At 42.1% G+C, this 22,420-nt stretch overlaps 1 protein-coding gene across 6 annotated transcripts in view; it reads left to right on the forward strand.

Annotated features, from left to right (window-relative positions):
- COBLL1 (cordon-bleu WH2 repeat protein like 1) overlaps positions 1-20,327 on the forward strand; it is a 148,383-nt gene extending 128,056 nt beyond the window's left edge. For 5 of the 6 annotated variants that reach the window (XM_073647036.1, XM_073647038.1, XM_073647040.1 and 2 more), the window contains exons 14-15: positions 3,673-3,828; positions 18,246-20,327. In XM_073647036.1, the coding sequence (XP_073503137.1) occupies positions 3,673-3,828; positions 18,246-18,332 (243 nt within the window). In that variant the 3' untranslated portion in view covers positions 18,333-20,327. The remainder of the gene's footprint in view (positions 1-3,672; positions 3,829-18,245) is intronic. The other variant, XM_073647041.1, reaches the window with a different exon arrangement.
- The last annotated feature ends 2,093 nt before the right edge of the window (positions 20,328-22,420 follow it).

Below are 22,420 nucleotides of genomic sequence, written 5' to 3' on the forward strand. Positions count from 1 at the left end.
TAGCTTCTTGTGACTTTCTGATACACTTAAATGTGAATATGGGAGCTGGCTGTCAATCTCCATCTCTGCATCAGTTCATGGACAAGAGGGCTGGCTTAATTAATAAACAGCCTGACAGCCAGCCCCCTTCAGTATGTCATTGACACAGTGAGGGAGGAAGCCTCCTGATTTTGTCTGAACATCATGAGAAGATACATTTCCTTGACCATCTGATATTGGTCATCCGGGAAAAATCTACACTTTGTAGATGTACGTAGATTCTTTTTTTATTCTTTGTAACTTTTTCAAAACATTGCTATGCTATTGTAAGGTATGGGTCACAGTATTCTACCCAAGTATAGTGTTTGTTTTATGGACATTTATTAGTTTTAATTGTGATCTACAGAAATAAAGTACGAGACAGGTCAAAGCTGAAGAGGTCAGGCCGTAAAATTAGTGCTTTCATTTAGGGCATCACTTGCGTCCAAGATGTAAGATCCCCTTTTATATATATATATATATATATATATATATATATATATATATATATATATATATATATATGTATGTATATGTATGTGTGTGTGTATATATATGTATGTATGTGTGTGTATATATATATATGTATGTATGTATGTGTGTGTATATATATATATATATGTATATGTATATGTCAACATGTTTAGGTCATAAGATAGAAGACAAATAAGAAATATAGTGTCGGTGCCGGAAAATACACAGATGTCTCTAAGAGCACCCACTTTGAGTTTAATAGAAGTAGTAGAGAAAGTCGTATGGCTCATGCGACACTTATTTCCCAAGTATAGGACTATAGCTTCTTCAGTCATATGGAGTTCTGAAACAAAACAGTATAATATAGGTCTTGGATCAACAACCTGTAAATTGAATTCCTAAAAAATTGTATCCTTTTGGAGTAGCAGGGAGGTGAGCCCATTCCTAAAACTTGAACAACTCTAGAGAAGGGCAAAAGCACACACAATAGGGGAGTGCAATTTAAAAGGAAGACTACTAAGGGGGTGGTTTCTCTCACCTAGTGGTGTGTGAAGACACAACACCTGTTGAATCATTATAATCATGTGGCTTCCAGATGTGTATTTACCAGAATGGAGAGAATCGCGTTAGGTGGGCTGCGCTGCGAGAAATAAGGAGCATTGGAACTTTAGATAACTTTATTTATTAATACCAACGCGTTTCGGTGCCTTTCTCAAGGTCAAAAAAACAAATGTGCAGGGTAGAGCAACTACATTCCTAAAACTTATGACTCTTAATTATTTAAGAGAAGAAATTAAAATTTTGAATATTGGGCCCCCCCTCCCCCTAACATTGCTGCATTATGTGTATGTAATAATGTTGAGCTGTGTGTTTATTAATGGAGTTTATTTAATTGATATGTTCAGTTTGCAAAAATGTATTAATGTTAACTGTCACTAAAGGGTAATTTCCATAAATTAACTGGTAATTTTGCATAAATTTGACCCCTGACACTTTTCTTACCTTTGTGTACTGATTCAAGCAGGACGTCAGAGGTAAATGTATAATGTGATCTTGCAGGTCTGTAGCTAGAATGACCATGACCGGGCTGCAGGTCCACTGTATCTGTAACATGGCAGGCAATTATAATTTACAGTTAGTGGATTAGAATGATGAAGGGGTCGGCAGCATGAACATTGATGCTTTAAAGGAAAGAAGTCCTATTCCACAAAAGTCACGTGCATCTAGGAGCTTAGTTTTTCCATTGGAGGTATGCGTTAAAAGGAAACACTCAGCAGTTATTACTCTTATAAACTATTTCCATAATGCTGTAGCAGATGTAAATACTATTCTAGACATACAGTATAACCCTTTGTCCCTAGTAGTGCTGTAAGGTTACAACAGCCCTTATGCTGTAGGCAATTAGTCCTTGTGTCCACTGGGCATATTATAGCCCCAGCCCCCTGAGGAAGCCTGTAGAGGCGAAACATGTTGGGGAAGCTATGAATTACTTTTAGCTAGCTTTAGTGCTTCTTGTAAACACGGTTAAAGCAATATCAGGCTATGCATAGTTATTAGTTCATGGACTACAGCCATGGTCTAGGTAGGACAGTATAGTTCTCGTAATGTGTTTAGGTTGAATAGCCGATAGAGCTAATCTTAGGAATCCAATTAAATATAGAAATAATAAAAGATCACTTTAGTATTTGTTTTATATTTTTGACCATCTTTATTTTTTAAATCAAATAAAAGTCAAGTTTTATTACAATCCCTTGAATAGTCTCTTTACCCACTGGGTAATGTATTAATATCACTGGGCGTATATGGACCCTTCAAAGTGTTTGGTGGTTTCAGCTCAAACTCAGCCCTTCTTTCCTTTTTTTGACATTCATATAGAGCAGACGCATGTACAGAAGAGATGTAAATCCTCAGCCCAAAACAGAAAATTGTGGAAACAGGAAATCCCCAGTAGCACTGTAAAGGTGTGACATCCCCCATACTGTATGCAAATTAGGCCTTAAGGCGAACCTGTCATCAGGATTGTGCTAAGTAAACTACATGTAGTGTCATGTTAAAGATTAAACATCAACCACAGGATGGATTTCATCAACCCAGGTATCATTTTAATCAGGTTAACGGTGCCAACCTGACACTGCCTGTAGTCTACTTGGCAAAATCCTGATGACAGGTTCCCTTTAAGTGTCCTCTGGGCGTATCCAGCACTTCAAAGTGTCTGGTGGTTTGAGCCCTAATTCAGACCACCTTTTCTAATTTGACAAGAATATAGGGCCTATACACATACAGAAGAAAATTTAAATTCTCTGACCACAACAGGAAATTTACATTATGCATAGTCTGGATGACTTAGAAGACGTACCATGTGTCAATCAAGAAAACATGGGCTGAGTTAGGGCCGTCCGAAACTTCAGTACACTTTTGAGCTCTGGATACTTATCGGAGACACTGTGCAAACCACCGATCGTACTATAGTACCTGTAAAAATCATTCTAAAGATTAGGAGATGTGCTTACTCCTCTACATTTGTGTAGATAGCCTAGACAGCTCTACCATTGCAGATCACTGTGTTCCAACAAGAACCCTGATTTCTAGGTTCATGTGAAGGTATACTGTAGGTATAGATGTGAATGGTGCCAGGAGGGATGAAAATGGAAATTGCCCTTTAAAGAGGACCTGTCATCAGGACAAAAGTGGCCAGATTTTGCTTTTATTTAACCTGTCTGTTCCCCTGATTTTATACAATTTTTGTATTTTTTTATTTCACCATACGGATCCAGATATGTGGGTTTTCTATTTAGTGCTAACTTTTTATGGTCTTTACTTATGGGGCATAGCTCACAGGATCCTCTGGGGGTGTCTTTTGGCTGTTCTGCAATATTACTCTGTCTACGCCACACCCCCAAAAAGTAGCACTAAATAAAAAAACTATATCTCTGGAACCCTATGGTGGATTTATTAAAAAAACAAACAAAACAAACAAAAAAAACCCCATCTGAATATTCAGGGTAGCAGCGGGCATGCAATCAGCAAAAACTATCCACCTCTGAATTGTTGATAGGTTCTCTTTAATATGTGTTCACATTAATCACTGTGTTGAATTCATTTGTGAGGCTTTTATCAAATTTGTCATTAATGTGTTTTAACCCTGAGAATGTTGTCACTGTAAGAACTTTTGTTTTATAGACACTAACCCCTCAACTAAAATACAGAGTCCACAGTCCACCTCCCATTCCTGAAAAAAAGTCCACAGTATCTTTTCAAAGTTCTGATCCAGAACAGCTCCGCCAGGATATCCTGGCTGCCATACGTTCCGGACAGGGGGCTGCAAACCTGAAGAGGGTGAGTTTGTAAGAAGGGAGATCAGATTTATAATGGTCATGTACAAGTTTCAGACTATGCGGATTTGAGACCGTATCCCATGAATGCCTTGATCAGTGACCGGCTCCTCAGGTAACAACAGCAAACAAGCCACTCAAAGTACTTGATGTATCCATGTGACTAAAACAAGGTGATTCTGTATTTATATTGGAGAGGTGCCTGGGATTAGTGGGTCTAACAGCAAAAGTCTCAAAACTCAACTTTCTTATTTTCCTTGGTTATGCTATCATTTGCAGTTGGTGTAATTTTTGTATGAATATTGCTTGACTTCTTATATTTCCTTTGATCAATGTTTACACACATTCATAGCATTAAAGTAATGGACGACTTTGGGACTTAAAAATGTCTTTAACCCTAGAACGCATACCTGGGACCTCGCAGGCCCGCCCTGTTAATTGTTTTCTATTTTCTGCAAGATTACTGTAGTTAGAATTTTGAAACTCTAGGTATTCCTCAGGTATATAGTTGTTTGTCATTTTTGTTTGAGTTATTCCATGTTATTTGCACACGGGCCTAAAAAGCCCCAGGTATGTGAAAAAGTAGATTTTTATGGTCATGCGTTCTAAGGTTAATGAAGTCTGTGCCCTGAGGTTAGAGGTGGAAGCTTGCAAATGCTGAAGAGAAAACCTGACTGATCTATAGTAATTTAGCAAATCTTTTTGAAGCATTATGGAAAAGATTCTGCAACACTGCTACAAGGTGCATTACAAAAATTCTCTATCTAAGAAACGTTGACTTCTCCCGTTGTGTTTCCTGGACCTGAGATTCCTTAGATCCTGGGTTAGGATTCCCTTGAAGTAGGATGATCCATCAATTTTTTTATTTATTTTTTTACAGTTCACATCTGTAAAACCCATAACTTTCCACCAATTTTGAGAGGATTCCAATTTATCGTTAAATACATTGTTGCATAAGACTAGCAATACCCTTGGCAAGCTGCAGTTCACATCACAACCACTGGGTGACCGCATAAAGACACATGCAGCAGAAATCTCTCCTGACAAAGTATCAGAAAAATCATATTTTATTATTCTTATTTATTTATATAGCGCCATTGATATCATGGTGCTGTACATCAGGAGGGGTTACATACCAAATACAGATATCACTTACAGTAAACAAACTTTCTTAAAAGCTGATAATCTCATATCATCTTAGAATATGTTGAATAAAGGGAAAACTCAGAGACACACAAATCAAATCTTCGCTAGAATCATAAAATGCTTTTTAAACTTTTTTTTTTGTAAATAGTGGGAGCATGAGAAGTTCCTTAAATATGTGCTTCTTTTTATAGCATGGCAATCAGTTAAAGGCCTGGTTCAGATGGATGCTTTTCATGGTCCATATGTGGACTACACTATCCGGACTGGTCTTCCGATCTGAACTAAGTTACAGGAGGCTGTAAGTTTGGGACGGAGACTTGGAGGAGGCTGTAAGTTTGGGACGGAGACTTGGAGGAGGCTGTAAGTTTGGGACGGAGACTTGGAGGAGGCTGTAAGTTTGGGACGGAGACTTGGAGGAGGCTGTAAGTTTGGGACGGAGACTTGGAGGAGGCTGTAAGTTTGGGACGGAGACTTGGAGGAGGCTGTAAGTTTGGGACGCAGACTTGGAGGAGGCTGTAAGTTTGGGACGCAGACTTGGAGGAGGCTGTAAGTTTGGGACGCAGACTTGGAGGAGGCTGTAAGTTTGGGACGCAGACTTGGAGGAGGCTGCAGGTTTGGGTGGGAGACCCTCGGTCAGTCCAGGCATTACAGACAAACTGTAAAATATGCCTGTCTGACCCTGGCCTAAGAAGTTTATCGTAGACAGATTTTATCATAATATTTTGGTGCATTATCAACACCCCTCTCTAAGCAGCTGGTTTTTCAGGAAGTGAAGCTGCAGCACCTCTTTCTTTGAAAATGTGAAATTTGTGGCTGCAATATAAAGGACTGATGAATTTTTAGCATTCACCACATCAGTGAATCCAGGAGTCAACTTGGGAACTTTAAAATGTAGCAGGAAAAAACGTGGGTTAATTGCGCTGCTAATAAATAGCGGAAGGATCCAGGAGACCGAAGAATATTCAGTGTGGTTTATTTATCAATGGGCTTCAAAGTCATCTAACTTCTTCATCAGGACAAACCACGCATAAGGTTGTGGTTTGTCCTGATGAAGTCAGATGACTTTGAAACGCGTTGACAAACCGCATTTAATATTCTTCTGTCTCCAGGATCCTTCTACTAGCGCAGTTAACCCATGTTTCTCTGGCTATATTCCTCGTGGGCTTGAAGCAGCTGACATTTTGTGCTACTACAGTGGTTGTCTTGCACAGCCCCATCAGGTGAGCACCTATATGCACCCCTAATTGTTCTTGCCAATTCTCCGATAAGACCCTATTGTGCTTTTCTTTGTATCGCCAGCTTTTTTTTCAACTTGGGAAGTTAACCTTAGCTTCTGAGTTGACCCCTCTCTACATTCTCCCCATTTTGACTGGGCTATAGGCGAAGTCCTGGACATTGGTTAGGAATAATGCGCTTTCTACTGTTGGATGGGAGAGGATTAATGTCACAATTAGCAGTAAGTTCCCATAGAAGTCACAGGGACATATGACCAATTAGGATGCATAAACCTGTCGGTGGTTTGATAAATAGCCCCCACTGATTTTTTTTATACCTTTAAATGAAAAATAGTTCACTTTGGTCTGACATTGCCTTCCACTAATGTCAAGCCCAATGTTCTGCAGGTCTTTTGAGCAGAGAAGTATTTAAATGTCACACATAATCCACAGCGCTTTTTAATTAAATATGAACTTTACATTACCTATGCTTGATGGAATTTGACTTTTCACATTTCTGAACCATTTTTTATGCTTGTTTACTAACCCAACACATTAGGAAGGTACACGGCTTATTAAGATGTGTCGTCTCTTGACACCAGGGTTTCCCATGTAATTGTATGACTGACCTGGTAACGTTTTAAAACCTAAATTTACAAACTAATTTCATTTGTAATTTTAACTCTTTGGGGCATTGGAAGTTGCAAACAATGTTTGATATCTGGGTGAAAATAATCCAGTTCTGCTGCATGTAGTAGGTTATAGAAGCCACACAAATGTCATTGCTAGCATTAGTTTAGTATGATATATAAAAATATTCCCCTAAAATTGTAGAAACACTCAAGAAGCTGCTGTTGACAGATAATATTCCTCTGAATTAATTTAGCATTGTACACTTTAGTCCTGCTTATGAATATCCAGTTGAAGTATTGGATTTTCGTGTCGAATTATTTGAATGTTTGTTTATAAATATCTCTATTAATCGTCTTTAAGAAAACAAAAAATTCTAATCTCCATCAACAGCAGTTAGAATATCTGTTACTAGTTTCCATATTAAAAAAGAAGTAACTAAACCTTTGTTAATTTTTTTTTATATATATTTTTGTCCTTTTTAAAGAGGACCTGTCAAACAAATGAGTTAAATGCCTTGTAAAGATCTCCCAGCTCTCCTTATTACTAGAGATGAGCGTTGTTCTACTCGAACTGTTCGCCAATCTCAAATTCGAGCTGTTTTGGGCGGTGTTCGAGCCGGTCGGCGAACACGAACAATTTGAGAAAAATTCGGCTGTTCGAGGTTATGTTCGATAACTGTTCGTGCACCAAAATCATAACTGGATTTTTTCTCAGTAATGCTGAAAATGAATGTTAATACGCAGTTTGAGTGTACAGCGGGGTGGGGGGAGGGGCAGGGGATGGATCTCTGCAGGAACAATGAAGATCTCCATTTTTTTTTCTCTTTCCCGCATTTGCAGTGGGGAGGTGCAATCTGTCAGCCTATCAGCAGCGCACACACGGAGCGAAGTGCTTTTTTTCACACAAGCAAGGGCATGTGTCATTGGCAGTGTATGTCACATGTCCTTGCCCTATAAGACCAAGCCATTTTCCCCGTCGCCACCATTTTCTCACTGCTGCAGCTGCGTGTTAGACGGCACCGCTGTTGCTGTGTGCGCTATACCTTGTTAATTTCAAGCCAATTTTCGCACAAATATACAGATAGCTTGGGAGTAGGGAATAGTTGTGATTGCAGTCCTTTTAAGGACTAGGTTACAGCATTTCCTACGACTTTTATCAGGCAGGTCTGTGCTCTTAAATAGATAGGTTGTGGGAGTAAAGACTAATTGTAATTGGAGTCCTTTTCAGGACTAGGTTACATCAGTTCCTATCAGTTTTTGCCAGGCAGGTCTGTGCCAGTGCTGTGCAAGTTTTTTTCACAGCATTTGGCTGAATCTAGCAAAGCTAATCCTTTTTGGCCTATTGCAGAGTGTGTTAGTCAGTGGAGTAGCCTATCTGTGTTGCAAGATATACCACCTGTGTATAGAATACCAATTTTTTTACTGCACCTAGTGAAGTAAAATCTTTTGGGCATAGCATCATTCTATTAGTCCATCTATACTGACCTCCATCAGGTTGCAAATTGAATAAAAAAATTTTCTGCATCTAGCTCTGAAAAAATATTTGGGCTTCTAGCGGTGTGTGGGACTTGGTCTATTAGTCCATCTATACTGACCTCCATCAGGTTGCAAATTAAAAATAATTTTTTTCTGCATCTAGCTCTGAAAAAATATTTGGGCTTCTAGCAGTGTGTGGGACTTGGTCTATTAGTCCATCTATACTGACCTCCATCAGGTTGCAAATTAAAAATAATTTTTTTCTGCATCTAACCCAGCCAATAGTTTTGGCCTAATACCACAGTTTGGCCACTCAGCTCTGCTCGGTTACCATCCATTGTTTTTTTGTGCAAACAACTCCAGAGTTGTGAATTAGTTAACCACCAAAATGAGTGGAAAAAGGCCTGCTGCTGGTGGAAAGGGGAATAGGCGTGTTAGGAAGGGGAAAAAAGGTTGTGTCCGTGGGGTAGGTGCAGAAGAAAGACAATCTTCCAGCCAAACTAAAATGTCTACTTCTTTTAGCGGACAATGTGATAAGATCCCTTTCTTACGGCCACGCCAATCGCTACAAATTCCAGATGAGGCACAAAAACAGCAGGTGCTTCAACGGATATCAAGTGCTCCTTTAAGTGGGCTCTCCTCCACATCAACTTCAACATCACAAATACTCCAGTCCTCAAAGGTGTCACCCAAATCGCACTTGCTTCCTCACAGCTCCCAAATCTCCAGCTGCCCGTCTGAGTATGAGGTAGAACAGATGGTTGAGTCTGCAGAGCTGTTTACTCATACTATAGCCTGGGAATCAGAGGTCGACTCCAGCGCTTCTGTGAATCCAGACGAGGAAATGATCTGCACTGATGCCCAGAATCTTTATGAGTCGGATCCAGGACCAGACGCAGAAGGTTCTGACCATAATGTAGACCCTCATTCCCAAACTGTAACTCCTGTTGGTGGAGACAATGAGGAAGACTATGATAAGACTCAAATACCTGATTGGAGCGACAACTTTAGTTTTTTGTCAGGGCAGGAACAGGTTGGCTCTGAGGACGACGGGTGTGATAACGCACAGGGTGATGATGATGAGGTCGGAGATCCCACTTACTGTCAACCCACAGTCAGCCAAGAGATGAGGTCAGCAGAGGAGGTGGAGGAAGATGCTAGTGACGACGAGGTCAGGTTGCGCCTTCCTGGACAGAGACGTAGTACTGGAAGCACGTCAACAACTGCATCCTCAAACACAACTCTGCCTCTCACCACAAGTCGTGGTGGCTCTTCAGGTCGCATGGGTGCTAAGCCTTGCATAGCCTGGGCATTTTTTCAGATCGATAAAGATGACCCAACTCGTGTTATCTGTAACATTTGTCAGCAAAAGCTAAGTAGAGGCCAAAAAATACATAGTTTGAGTACTTCATGCATGAACCGGCACATGGACATGAAGCATAAGTTGCAGTGGGAAGCTCAGTGTGCTACAATGCGGTCTAGCCGGCCGGGCCAACCACCGTCTGCCATATCTTGTGCATCCGCGGCCTCTTCATCCTCTGTGACTGGGGGGACAGCAGTCACACCTGTTTTGGGGCGCAGACCTGCCACCTCTTTACCCGCAACAGCCAGCGTGATTGGCAGGTCATCATTTTCTTTGGAGGTGGTAACACCAGCTGGTCTTGAGCGCTGTCCGACATCGATAGCACCACCTTTGGATCAAGGCAACCTAACATGTCCGCCTGCATCTTCCTCACAGACCGGCAGTTTGCCGGGGACACCCTTAACAACCCCGTCTAAGCACAATAGCCAGCCCTCGGTCCCTCAGATGTGGACAAGTAAAAGACCATTTCCTCCTAGCCATGAGAAAGCTAAGAGGTTGAATTTCACCATCTGCAAGCTCTTGGCTACAGAAATGCTGCCTTTCCGCCTGGTGGACACAGAGGATTTTCGAGACCTTATGTCCGTCGCAGTGCCCCAGTACCAGATGCCCAGTCGGCACTACTTCTCAAAGAAAGGTGTGCCTGCGCTCCACCAGCATGTCGCACACAACATCACCGCTTCTTTGAGAAACTCTGTGTGTGACAGGGTGCATTTCACCACAGACACTTGGACGAGTAGGCATGGACAGGGGCGTTACATGTCGCTGACTGGGCACTGGGTAACTATGGTGACAGCAGGACAAGGGGCTGCTGTCCAAGTCTTGCCGTCCCCACGAGTTGTGCGTCAATCCTCTTTATGTCAAAGTTCCTCCACTGCTTCTGCCTCCTCAACCTCCTCTCGGTCTTCCACCTGCACCCAAAGCCTGTCTGGTCATGCCACAAGCTTTCTAACTGCGCAGAAGGGATCCTGCACACCTCCTTACTATGCTGGCAGTAGGGCTCAACGTCATCAGGCGGTTTTTACATTGAAATGTCTGGGAAATGTGAGTCACACAGCTGAGGAGTTGTGGTCAGCTCTGGAGAACCAATTTCATGAATGGTTGTCTCCACTGGACCTGAAACCAGGGAAGGCCGTGTGCGACAATGCTGCAAACCTGGGTGCGGCCCTTCGCCGGGGCAATGTCACACACGTGCCTTGTATGGCTCACGTGTTGAACCTGGTTGTCCAGCAATTTTTAGCCCACTATCCCAGACTAGATGGCCTTCTGCAGAGGGCACGGTCGCTGTGTGCTCACTTCCGCCGTTCGCATCCCGCAGCTCAGCGACTTACATCTCTACAGAAGTCGTTGGGCCTGCCACTTCACCGGCTAAAATGCGATGTGCCTACCCGGTGGAATTCAACTCTGCACATGTTGCAGCGACTGTGGCAGCACCGACAAGCCCTGGTGCAATACGTTCTGACGTATAGCCTGGGCCAACGAGATTCAGAGGTGGGGCAAATCACGCTGGAGGAGTGGTCTCAGATCAGGGACCTATGCACCCTTCTGCACAGTTTTGAAATGGCGACGAAGATGTTTAGTGCTGACGATGCCATTATCAGCATGACTATTCCGGTGATTTACATGCTGGAGCACATGTTAAACAGAATTCGGAGTCAGGTGGTGGCACAAGAGGAGGTGGAGGAAGTAGAGGAGTAGGAGTTGTATGCGGAAGGGCTAACATCTGCAAGGTCCAGACGGTCGGCAGCACCAAGGCGGCAGGCATGTGAGGGTGGGGGAGATGATTTTACCAGGGCGCATGGTAGCAGCCAAACTAGTGAGGAAGGTGCAGGAGCCCAGGAAGAAGTGGAGGACGAACTGATGGAAGACTCATCAGATGAGGGAGACCTTGATCACATTTCTGTTGTGCGAGGTTGGGGGGAGAGGACAGAGGAAGGAAGCATGATTGTTACCTCGCCACCAACACAACAGGGACTTGGTGCTCCTGGATGCGCAACACACATGAGTGCCTTCTTGCTGCACTACCTGCAACATGACCCTCGAATTGTGAGAATTAGAAATAATCCTGACTACTGGGTTGCCACACTGTTAGATCCCCGGTACAAAAGTAAATTTGCAGAAATTATTCCTGCCATAGAAAGGGATGCACGCATGCAGGAGTATCAGCAGAGACTGTTGCAGAATCTTACATGTGCTTTTCCACAAAATACCAGTGGTGCACGTAGTGAATCTCACAGTTCCAACTTGCCAACCGTGGGACCGTCAAGTGTTCAGCACTCAAACCGTAACAGAACCACAGTATCTGCTGGTAACATCAATTTTGCGGAATCATTTCACCACTTTTTTAGCCCATCCTTTGCAAGGCCACAGGAGACAAGAAGTCTGACACATAGTCAACGCCTAGAGATGATGGTACAGGAGTATCTCCAAGTAAACATTGAAGCCACGACTGTGTCACTGGACCCTTGCTCTTTTTGGGCTTCCAATCTGGATAAATGGCCGGAGCTAGCCACTTACGCCTTGGAGATCTTGTCATGCCCCGCAGCCAGCGTTCTGTCTGAACGTGTGTTCAGCGCTGCTGGTGGTGTGCTGACAGATAAGCGCACGCGGCTCTCCACTGATAATGTAGACAGACTCACGTTCATAAAGATGAACAAATCATGGATCCGAAACGACTTTTCTACCCCTGTGTCATCCTGGGGAGAGTAAAAGCTTGATGATTGGTTAAAATCACCCTACCAACCGTTTTAACCTTTCAAATTACTAATCATGTTTATCTGTATCTTGACTGGAAAATAATTTGGGCTTTGTAGCAGTGTGCAGCACTGATCCTATTAGGCCATCTATAATAAGCTTCACCAGATTTAAAATTAAAAATAATTTTTAGCTGCATCTAGCCCGGAAAATAATTTTGGGGCTCCGAGATGCGCAAGACACATAAGTGCCTTCTTGCTGCACTACCTGCAGCATGACCCTCATATTGTCAGAATTCGAAGTAATCATGACTACTGGGTTGCCACACTCTTAGATCCCCCCAAACTTTTCGATCAACCTTTTCATTTTAATAAAGACCAAAAAAATGGTCATTTTTGAAATTATAAGCATTAGCAGGTTGTTAGAAACTGAAATCAAACAGTTTTCAACTCAAAACTTTATTCTAGGTGATGTTACATTTTCACATAGGACCCCTTGTTCGAAAGGAGCTTCTGAACTCTCTCGTCCATTGAATTTGTCAGGTTTTGGATGGTTTCTGCTTCAATTGTTTTGCATGAGGACAGAATACCCTCCCAGAGCTGTTGCTTAGATGTGAACTGCCTCCCGCCATCATAGACACTCCTTTTAATGATGCTCCAAAGGTTCTGAATGGGGTAGAGGTCAGGGGAGCATGGGGGTCACACCATAAGTTTGTCCCCTTTTATGCCCATATCAGCCAGAGATGCAGATGTTTTATGTGCAGCATGAGATGGTGCATTATCATGCAGAAAAATGATCTTGCTGTGAAATACACGGTTCTTCTTCTTGAACCATGGCAGGAAGTGCTGTTTGAGAAAATCCACATACATTATGGAGTTCATCTTTAGCGCCTTCAGGGATCCTAAAGGGGCCGACAGTCTCTCTCCCCATGATTCCAGCCCAAAACATTACTCCACCTCTTCCTTGTTGGCGCTGTAGCCGTGTTTGCGTGGGGTGTCCATCAACCAGCCATCCTCCACTCCATTCATCTGGACCATCGAGCGCTGCACGGCACTCATCCGTGAACAAAACAGTTTTGAAATCAGTCTTCATGTAATGTTTGGCCCACTGGAGCCGTTTCTGCTTGTGTGAAGTGGATAGAGGAGGTCGACAGGATGGCGTATGCACAGCTGCAAACCTCTGAAGGACCCTGCATCTTGTTGTTCGGGGGACGTTGGAGGCACAAGCAGCTTCAAAAACTTGTCTGCTGCTATGACAAGGCTTTTTTGCCGCTGCTCTTTCAACCTGACGTAATTGCCTGTAGGAAAGAGTCCTCAATTTGCCCTTATCAGCACGCACACGTGTGTACTGTGAATCAGCTACATACTTCTTGATTGCCAAGACACTTCATCCTGATCATCGCACAATGTTGATTGTAGTCATGCCTTGACCTAAACACTCCACAATTTGTTGCTTCTCAGCAGCCGACACATCCTTTTTCTTTCCCATTTTGGCAGAAAATGTAGGCTGCTTAATAATGTGAGAGAGCCTTCTTAAGTAGTTTTGCCTTTCATTGGACACACCTGCCAAACTAATTAGCACAGGTGTCTGCAATTGCTTACAGTGATATAAAGAGCCCTGACACACATCACCATCAATGAGTTTAACTGACAAACAAACAAATTCTTCCCTTATCACTCCTAAACACTTTTTGCATAATAATTTGGAACGCGGTGTACATGTGCTTTTCCACAAAACACCAGTGGTTCACGTAGTGAATCTTACAGTTCTAACTTGCCAACCGTGGTCTGTATGGAATTGTTCAATAAAGGGCCCAAAATTAAGATAACATAGATGGGAGAGGTCTCTATGAATAGGAATTCCTAAGTATTTGATACCCTGTGAGGGCCAGGCAAAGGGAAAGTTGGACTGGATGGAATCCTATATGGATTTAGGGAGGGAGACATCGAGGGCCTCAGACTTCGCTGCATTGATTTTAAAATTTTACCATGTAACAAAGTGATCTATTTCAGCCATAACAGCAGGGATGGATATATGTGATTGAGTGATATATACTAGGACATCATCAGCAAATAGAGAGCACTTGTACTCGGTGCCTCCCACCTCAATCCACCTAATATTGGGGTTATGGCGAATTGATGAGAGCAGGTGCTCCGTCACTAAGATGTATAAGAGAGGGGACAGAGGACATCCCTGCCTTGTCCCATTGGTGATTGTGAAAGGTGATGAAAATGTTCTGACGCACCCCCTGGGCCTTGGGACACCCGGAGCCGGACCCTTTTTGGTGGATGCTGGTGGTTGTAGTCTTCGTGGCGGCGATCCGGTTCCGTGGCTCAGGGCGGTCAAACCAGTGGCGGAACTATTTATGTGGTTTTGATGTTTAAATGTCCGACTACGCCACCCGTGGATTGCGGTCAGAGTGAACCGCCGCTACAGGGCAGACCGCTAAGGCTGGTGTTGTGGGTGCAGCAGAGCGTAGCATAACTCCCCACGGGAGGAGTATAGCCTCAGGGCAGTGTATGCGGAGGATGGGGGTGATGGTGCAGGGCAGCAGCAGTAACGACACGGAGTCAGTGATGCAGTTCAGGGCCTTTACTCACAGTTCTTATTATCCAGACCACGTCTGCAGGTAACGGCTGCCCACGTCGTACTGTGCTCACCAGGTGAGGGGCTCAGACAACTCCCAGATAACTTTGGAGCGCTTCACAGGACCCCCTTTGTGTGTCCTTTGTCTGGCCTTTCTTACCAACACTTCTGTCCGGCTGCCTCGGGCCTCCTCTTGGTAAACTTGGCGCCAGTTTCCCTGACCCTATGTGGTGCCTTCCTAGCGGGTGGAGCAAGGGGCTGCGCCACATAAAATGTCAGAGCCTCCGGTTTCTAGCTGAGGGTCGTTTCCTGCCTCCACTAGTTTCGGGGACCGGTCTCCCCCTTTGGCCTGACCCCTCCACGCAGGTGGATTCGGGCGTGCGGTGGCGACTCGCCCGTCCGCACCCCTGGGATCCCTTCATTCCTCGTTCCTGGAGCCTTCTCCGCTCCTCTTCCTTCCTTCTCCCTCTTGCAGGCCTGGGCCTCTGTTACTAGGCCCGCCTCCGGAGCAGAGCTCATGCAGAGCCCCTGCTCCCTGCCACTTCTGCTCAGACTTCTCTGCACTGAACTAAGATGGTGCCCACCTTTTATACTCCCTTCTCAATGCACCCAGGAACTGCTTCCTCCCTGCTCCTGCACTGCAGGGTTCCCCTTCCTCAGTGTTCCCTCCCCCCACTCCAGCCAGGGACAGGGACTGTCGTGCCCATCTCAGGGGCATATTGGTCGCCCTGCCCCACGGCAATGTGGTGTAATGCATGCAGGTGTCGGGTCCTGATCCACACTCCATCCTTATCTGAGAGTGAGATATCACACCTCTGGGTGAGGTGCAATACGTCTGTAGCAACCGAGCCCTCGGTGCTACAGTTCCATTTATCTTCAGCCTAGGTGACGTATTGTGATACAGGGCCGTGATTTTGGCTATAAAAGGGTCCCCTAGACCCCTACCCCAAGCTTTTTAAGAGAATCATATATGGCGTGCCAGGAGACTCTATGGAATGCTTTCTCAGCATCCAACGAGAGTATCTACTTACAAATTTTTAACTGCATCTAGCCCAGGAAATACTTTGTGCCTAGTAGCAGTGTCTGCTAGTCAGCGGATTATCCCGGCTGTTAAGCAAGCTACACCACCTGTAGTTTGGACACTTAATTTTTTCAAAGGAAATGCTTCGGGACCACGGGATACTTAGTGAAGAGCATCAGGAGGCACCCCAAGGCATAGGGGCTGGGACTGGCACTAGGATGCCTTGCGGTGGACAGCCGAGCTCGATCCTTATAAAAGCTTTTTAACTGCAGCAGCTTTAGTGGACGCTACTGGAGCTGGAATTACGCGGCTGCTGGCATGAGACTTGCCCTCCAATAGATCCTTGTAAATGGATTTAAAGTGTATTCATTCAAATTAGAGGGACAATTTAAATTAAAAAGCTTAGAGCTGCCTCCACCACAGGGGGGCTCTCTCAACCCACCAGCGGACAGGCACCAGTATTGGGAGAGGGGGGCTGGCCGTCAGGGTTCACCGCGGCTCTGGCACAAACCCGGCGACACGGAGGTGGCACGGGCAGGAGCGGACTGGCCGTCTCGGCTTCTCACTTTTTGGATTTTAGAAGGGCATGACATGCCTATATCTGTGTCTCCCCCTCCTTTTACTCCTCCACCTCTTTTCTTTTCGCATGACTATATGTACTTGTCACTTTTCCATGTGTTAGTTGTGTCTTCCGAGCAGTTTGTCAGCTTTTGGACACCTTTGAAGGTGTTTTCTATGTGTTTCTATGTGTATTTGTTTGCCTGCCATTGGTTTTAACGGTGTTCGAAGGTGTTCGACGAACAGTTCGACGAACAGTTCGGCGAACACACGGGTGTTCGACGAACCGAACCGAACTCGAACACTACGGGGGTGGCTCAACACTACTTATTACCTCCTTTTTTACTGTTTTGCACTGGAGAGATATCCACATTTGTTGTATTGGAGCTCAGTATGTGATATCTCTACATGCAGACCAACTGGGCATTTTCAGAGCCTTCTCTTTGGCTGTGCACTTTCACTCCTCCCAGACGCTGCCAATCACTGCTCAGCAGAGCCTGAAAATGCTAGATCAGCTGCCAAGCTGTGATTGGCAGTGTCTGGGAGGGAGGGGTGAATGGGCACAGCCAAAGAGAAGACTATGAAGAAATACCCAGTTGGTCCTCAAGCTGAGATTTCACATTCCGCGCTCCAAAAGCAACAAATGTGGATATCTCTGCAATGGAGCGATGCAGCATAAAATGGAAAATGGCAGAATCAGGACATCTCATGGATTTTTAAAAGAGACAGGTCCTCTTTAATTGCAAGCATATTAGAGAGGGTCCTAATTGCTTAAAAACACCCGATGCATGGCTACTGTCTGAGCGCAGACACACAGTATATTACAGATTCAGTAGATATTCTATGCTTTCTTTTACATCCGTACTCTGCCCTGTGTGCACGCTCAAGCAGTAGTTGTTAGCTCTTGTCTCCTAAGCTTCACGCTTCTCAGGAGGTAGATTGAGTACTCGACTGGGATCTCAGTATCTAGACTGCCAGCAATCTTGCTGTTTAAAAGGACAAAATAATTTTATGGTTTATTTACTCTTATTAAAGGGTATTGACACCTTTTACACTACATTTTTTTTAATATTTTACATTTGCTATCTAAGCTGCAACCGGTTAGAGTGTGAAGGAGGAAAGCATCCAAGTACTCAGGAAGGGCAGATCATACAGACTGTTTTGTACCAAAGTGTAGATTGGGAGGAAAGAACACACACAGCAATTTGCAGGTGGAAGAGAAGAATGAGTGTATCAGGTGTAGGAATGTAGTAAAAAGAAGAGAACCCCAGTCAGACTCTGCAGGGAAGCGACAGGAAATTATACACTCATCAACTCATCAGCATTAAAGGGGTAGTCTCCCCATGGATCCCGCGAACCATCACTCTGAACAGCCCCAGTTGAATTCAGTAGAGGACAGTTATGCATACTGCCGTTTCAAAGGTGTCCATAGCATTTAAATGATTAGCAGACTCACCCAACTGTTATACAATCTTTTGTTATGGTCTTGATTTATAGATGAGCGAACAATAACTTAAAAGTTTGAGGTTCATACCGGACACTTGGCTAAACTTCGAACACAGACTTCTCTCAGAACTCTCAATGTTCGGTGTTTCGAGGGAAGAGAGATGTGAAGGCCAAACTGGTCTGACTCTAGACATCCAGATGAATTTTGTACCAATTCTAAAAAAATGTCTTGTTGTCAGGTCCAAGATCCAGTTCCGTAAACTTGGCTTTTCTCTTTTTTTTTTCCAGATCACGATCCGCTCAAATACTATTTCTATTAATGGAAAATCCCGAATCAGTCATCCGGTTTTCTCAGAAACACTTTCTGAAGACTAGCTATGGTGCCAAAGATCAAAAAATGGTTATATCTACATCATCTACCATGTACCCAGTTAATAGTTTTATGTGTAAAAGTGTTGTGAGTTAAATTAAAGTATATATTAATATATTAAAATAATATGCAATATCATCGTAACTTTCATAGGAAAGTTTCAGGAAAGAAAATATATTTTTGGGGGAATTTTGTAATTAATTTAAGTTTGTGGCCTGCCTTTTTCTATAATTGTAGACATTTAAGTTCTAATTAAAATATAACCCAAAACTTAGAGATTTATAGGAAAAGCTCTTTATTTTCTGTTTATTTTGTAAATTTATACTCTATGCTACAACCTATTTTTTTGTTTTCTGACTACGATGTAATGTATCTTAAGCAAAGTTGATTCCTTAAATTTACTGTATAGAACTGCCAATATTGCCTCATTGTTCTAGATATAATTTAAATAAATCTGCGACGAGCAGTGTTGACTACAATTCTGATTAAAAAGTTACTGTACCTGTTACCTTGACCATAAATCTACTGCTTCTTCTTTTTTTTTATTTTTATTATTATTATAAATATGTATCACTGTTTGACAAATGTTATAATGGTTCTTCACCTGAATTTATTCTTGGAAAATTTTTGTTTAATTTGGCAGTAAAGTATTAAAATACCATTTTTAAATTATTTTCAAAACTGATATTCGAGGGTAGAAAAATTGGTATATTGTAATACAACCTCCTTGATGCTTTGTTTCCCAAGAAGTTACAATCGGAGATGTCTAGCAATGGTTCTCTCCTCTCTTGCCATTAAAACCTGGACACCTGTCTGTGCCGAGTGTACAAGTATATGGTGGCATTAGCAAAAATGTGTTTGACTGACTGCTATTTTATATGTATGGCCTGCTTTTAAAGAGAATCTGTCACCAGGTTTTTGCTACCTATCTGACAGCAGCATAATGTAGGGACGGAGACCCTGATTCCAGAAATGTATCACTTAGTTTAATGAATTCAGCAGTTGAAATACAATCACAGTTTTCTCTGCTGAAGATCTAGAAGTGCTCGGAATGCCGAGCTGTGTATAACCCCGCCCCCCATCGCTGATTGGAAGCTTTCAGTGGTGAGGGCGGGGTTACACAGAGCAGGAGGACTATATGGCACGAGACATCTAGTCCTGCTGATAAAACACTGATTTTATTAAAAGCACAACACACAGCCTACTAAGTGACACACCCCTAGAATCAGGATCTCAGACTATACTTCATGCTGCTCTCAAATTATATAGCAAAAATGTACTGACAGATTCCCTTTAATTGGTCATACAGGGTTAGAAAATAAACATGGTTGCTGTCTTCTAGACACGCTCACCAAACCTTTCCATGCTTTATGACTGATCTTGCCAAACCAGCCCCCATTGAAGCTGAGCCAAAAAATAACCTACAGTAAAACACACAACCAGTGGACAGGTGTAGTGATATTTCTGGGAAAAAAAAAAAAGCAGTCATGATTTATAAATCTGTATAAGCCCTAGCCAAGTGAAAACTTTGCTGAGACTAGAGAGGCTTCGAGGCAGAACTTATTGAAATTTGCATTATTAATCAGAATTTTCCACAAATAAACATGGGCGGAGAACCTACTTAAAACATGAGTTTTATAAAATGTTCACTACTTTTGCATTACTGTCAACCATCAGCGTACATAAGTTCACACTGTGTCTTCCACTGCCAAATAAAAGGTTTTAGCTGTTTGAGTTAGATGTTATTTCTTGTTCTTAATATGCCACATAAATATATATTTTTCAGTAATATTATTATATTCATTTATGGTATGTATGTTAAGTGTTTCTTTTGTAGTTTCACAATTACCTTTTTTTTGTCTGTTAAACTGCATTTATTTTTTTTTTATTGTTCCTTCACTAAATTATCTTTCCTGCTATTTTTTTCTTAATTTTTGTTTGGAGGAAATTCACATTTCTGTGTCCAAAACTACAGATTAAAAAATCCTTATTGTAACAAAGTCCTTTTGTGGCAGTATGTTGTTTTGAATTGCAAAGAATACGCAAATTAATAATGCTTTGGATTTTATTTTCTAATTTAATTGCGTATTGTTGTTTGTTTGTTTTTTTACAGCAAAGATAAAATTGTTGGTTTAGATTTTAAGGGGAAATGCTTATGTGTTGCATGTTTGTATAAACTGCTTTTATGTGTGTGTTTTTGGATTTTTTTTCACATTAGAAATACATTGAGACATCTTAACTTTTTACAATATTTTTGCTAGGGAAGACTTGGGTCAAAAAATGAAAACGATGCATCATTTGTATGAGTTCTATGCTCCCTGTATTCACTTTAAAGGGAAATAATGGTATATTTGTGTAGGTACCCTTTTTTATAGAGATCCATTTTGTCAGGAGAAATCTAGCTTAGAAGCTATATGCAAATCGGATTGTAAGTGCACTGGAGGTGTGACAACTTCTGCTTCGCAGTGCACTCCCAATCTAATTTGCATATGTGATTTCTATGCTAGATTTCTTATGACGGGCACATAGTATCGCTACAAAAAAGATAGCACTTTTTCGGGTGGGGACAAGCACCTATACAGCCATAGTATATGTAAAAACATGCAGACAGGTGCCCTTTTAAATTTTTACATTTAAATTTTACATTTTCACATGTGAGACAATATGTGGATTTTACCTGTGTCTGTAAAATCCAAAGTGGTTCACAGTACACCCGAATAGTTTTAATGGATTTTTATGCCTATGCTCAAGACATTTTCAGCAAAGAAATTGACCTTCAATGCAGAATTCAAATTTGCTGCATATGTCATTACAGATTCTCACACCAGATATCGCCCATTTCAATGTAAATGTACACGTATCACATGCAGATTTCAGTGCAATTTCCTCCCAGCCTTGCCATGGACAAATCTGTATCAATACTCTATACAACAAAGTGACTTTTTTTTAGAATACTGCTATACTTTTAAATGGTTGGATCGGTTAAAGCCAGCACCCTTCTTGGTCATGGCCAAAGCATAGTTAGAGGAAGGGGCTGGTTTAGCTATTCAAATAAGCCAGTCAGCCAGCCCTGTGTCAAAACCAAGCCAGAATTGGAAATACCAGAGAGGTGAGATGGGGTCATACTGTAAGATTAGTTATAGTTTTTGTTTTGTTTGTTTTTTTTGTAAATTGACACACAAATATGTAGATTATGATAGAAATAACCCATGTTTGATTGACTGGCAGGTCGCTGGAGTTCAGCATCAACTTCAAAGCTTCTTCTGCATTTCCCTTGTTACAAAACCAGGTCTTAAATTGCAACGAAAAGAAATCTGTTGTAGGTCAGTGCTTTATAAGGAAACTTCTCAATAATTAAGGCTAAGTGTAATAGCTAATTGGAGGAAAACTGCAACCCTGGCCTGTCGGTTGCTATGTTACATGTTGGTTTTGTATTCTCTTGGGAATTTGCTTACTTAATGTTTATATTAAATTGGCATTGACTTGATATCTTGTCTCTACTTCTATAATTAGATCCGGTGTTCTGTAAACATGGGTTTGCTTGGAAAACTCATGATACCACATTCTGGGAACATAGGTTTTTGTAGCAGATACAATGGCAGCAATTAGTAAATACCGTTTCTACAGAAATGTTTAATTAGAACTAGCAGACAATAGCCGCAATGTGCCAAATCCTGTAACTGCTTAGAAAAGATCACATTTCTGTAGATTGTCTTAAATAATTTTTATTGGCAGAATTAATAAAAAAAAATTCTTATAAGTTAGACAAATTTACATTGAAAATTTACAAAGTAAGCAATAAATAAGGTAAGAAATACACCTCTAGGTCTTCAGATTCTTTGGGCAAAACATCTATTAAAAATAAAAATGTATATAATCATGTGTCTCATTTTCTTTTTTCTTTTTTTGTATTGCTCCTCTCCATGTATTGTCCAAGTGGTAGAAATACGTGAAGCTTGGATAAAAAGAATTAGGTCTTCAGAAAATGATCTAATGTCTAAATCGGGTATTTGCTTGATACATTTTGATAATTTAAAATTTTTCAAATCACTTTCTAGATTTCAAAAAATATATTAACTCTTGCATTTTTCAC

This window comes from Phyllobates terribilis, unplaced genomic scaffold, assembly GCF_046119375.1.
Source record: "Phyllobates terribilis strain yellow unplaced genomic scaffold, ASM4611937v1 Scaffold_9__5_contigs__length_417890890, whole genome shotgun sequence".
In the NCBI taxonomy this organism is placed as follows: Eukaryota; Metazoa; Chordata; class Amphibia; order Anura; family Dendrobatidae; genus Phyllobates; species Phyllobates terribilis.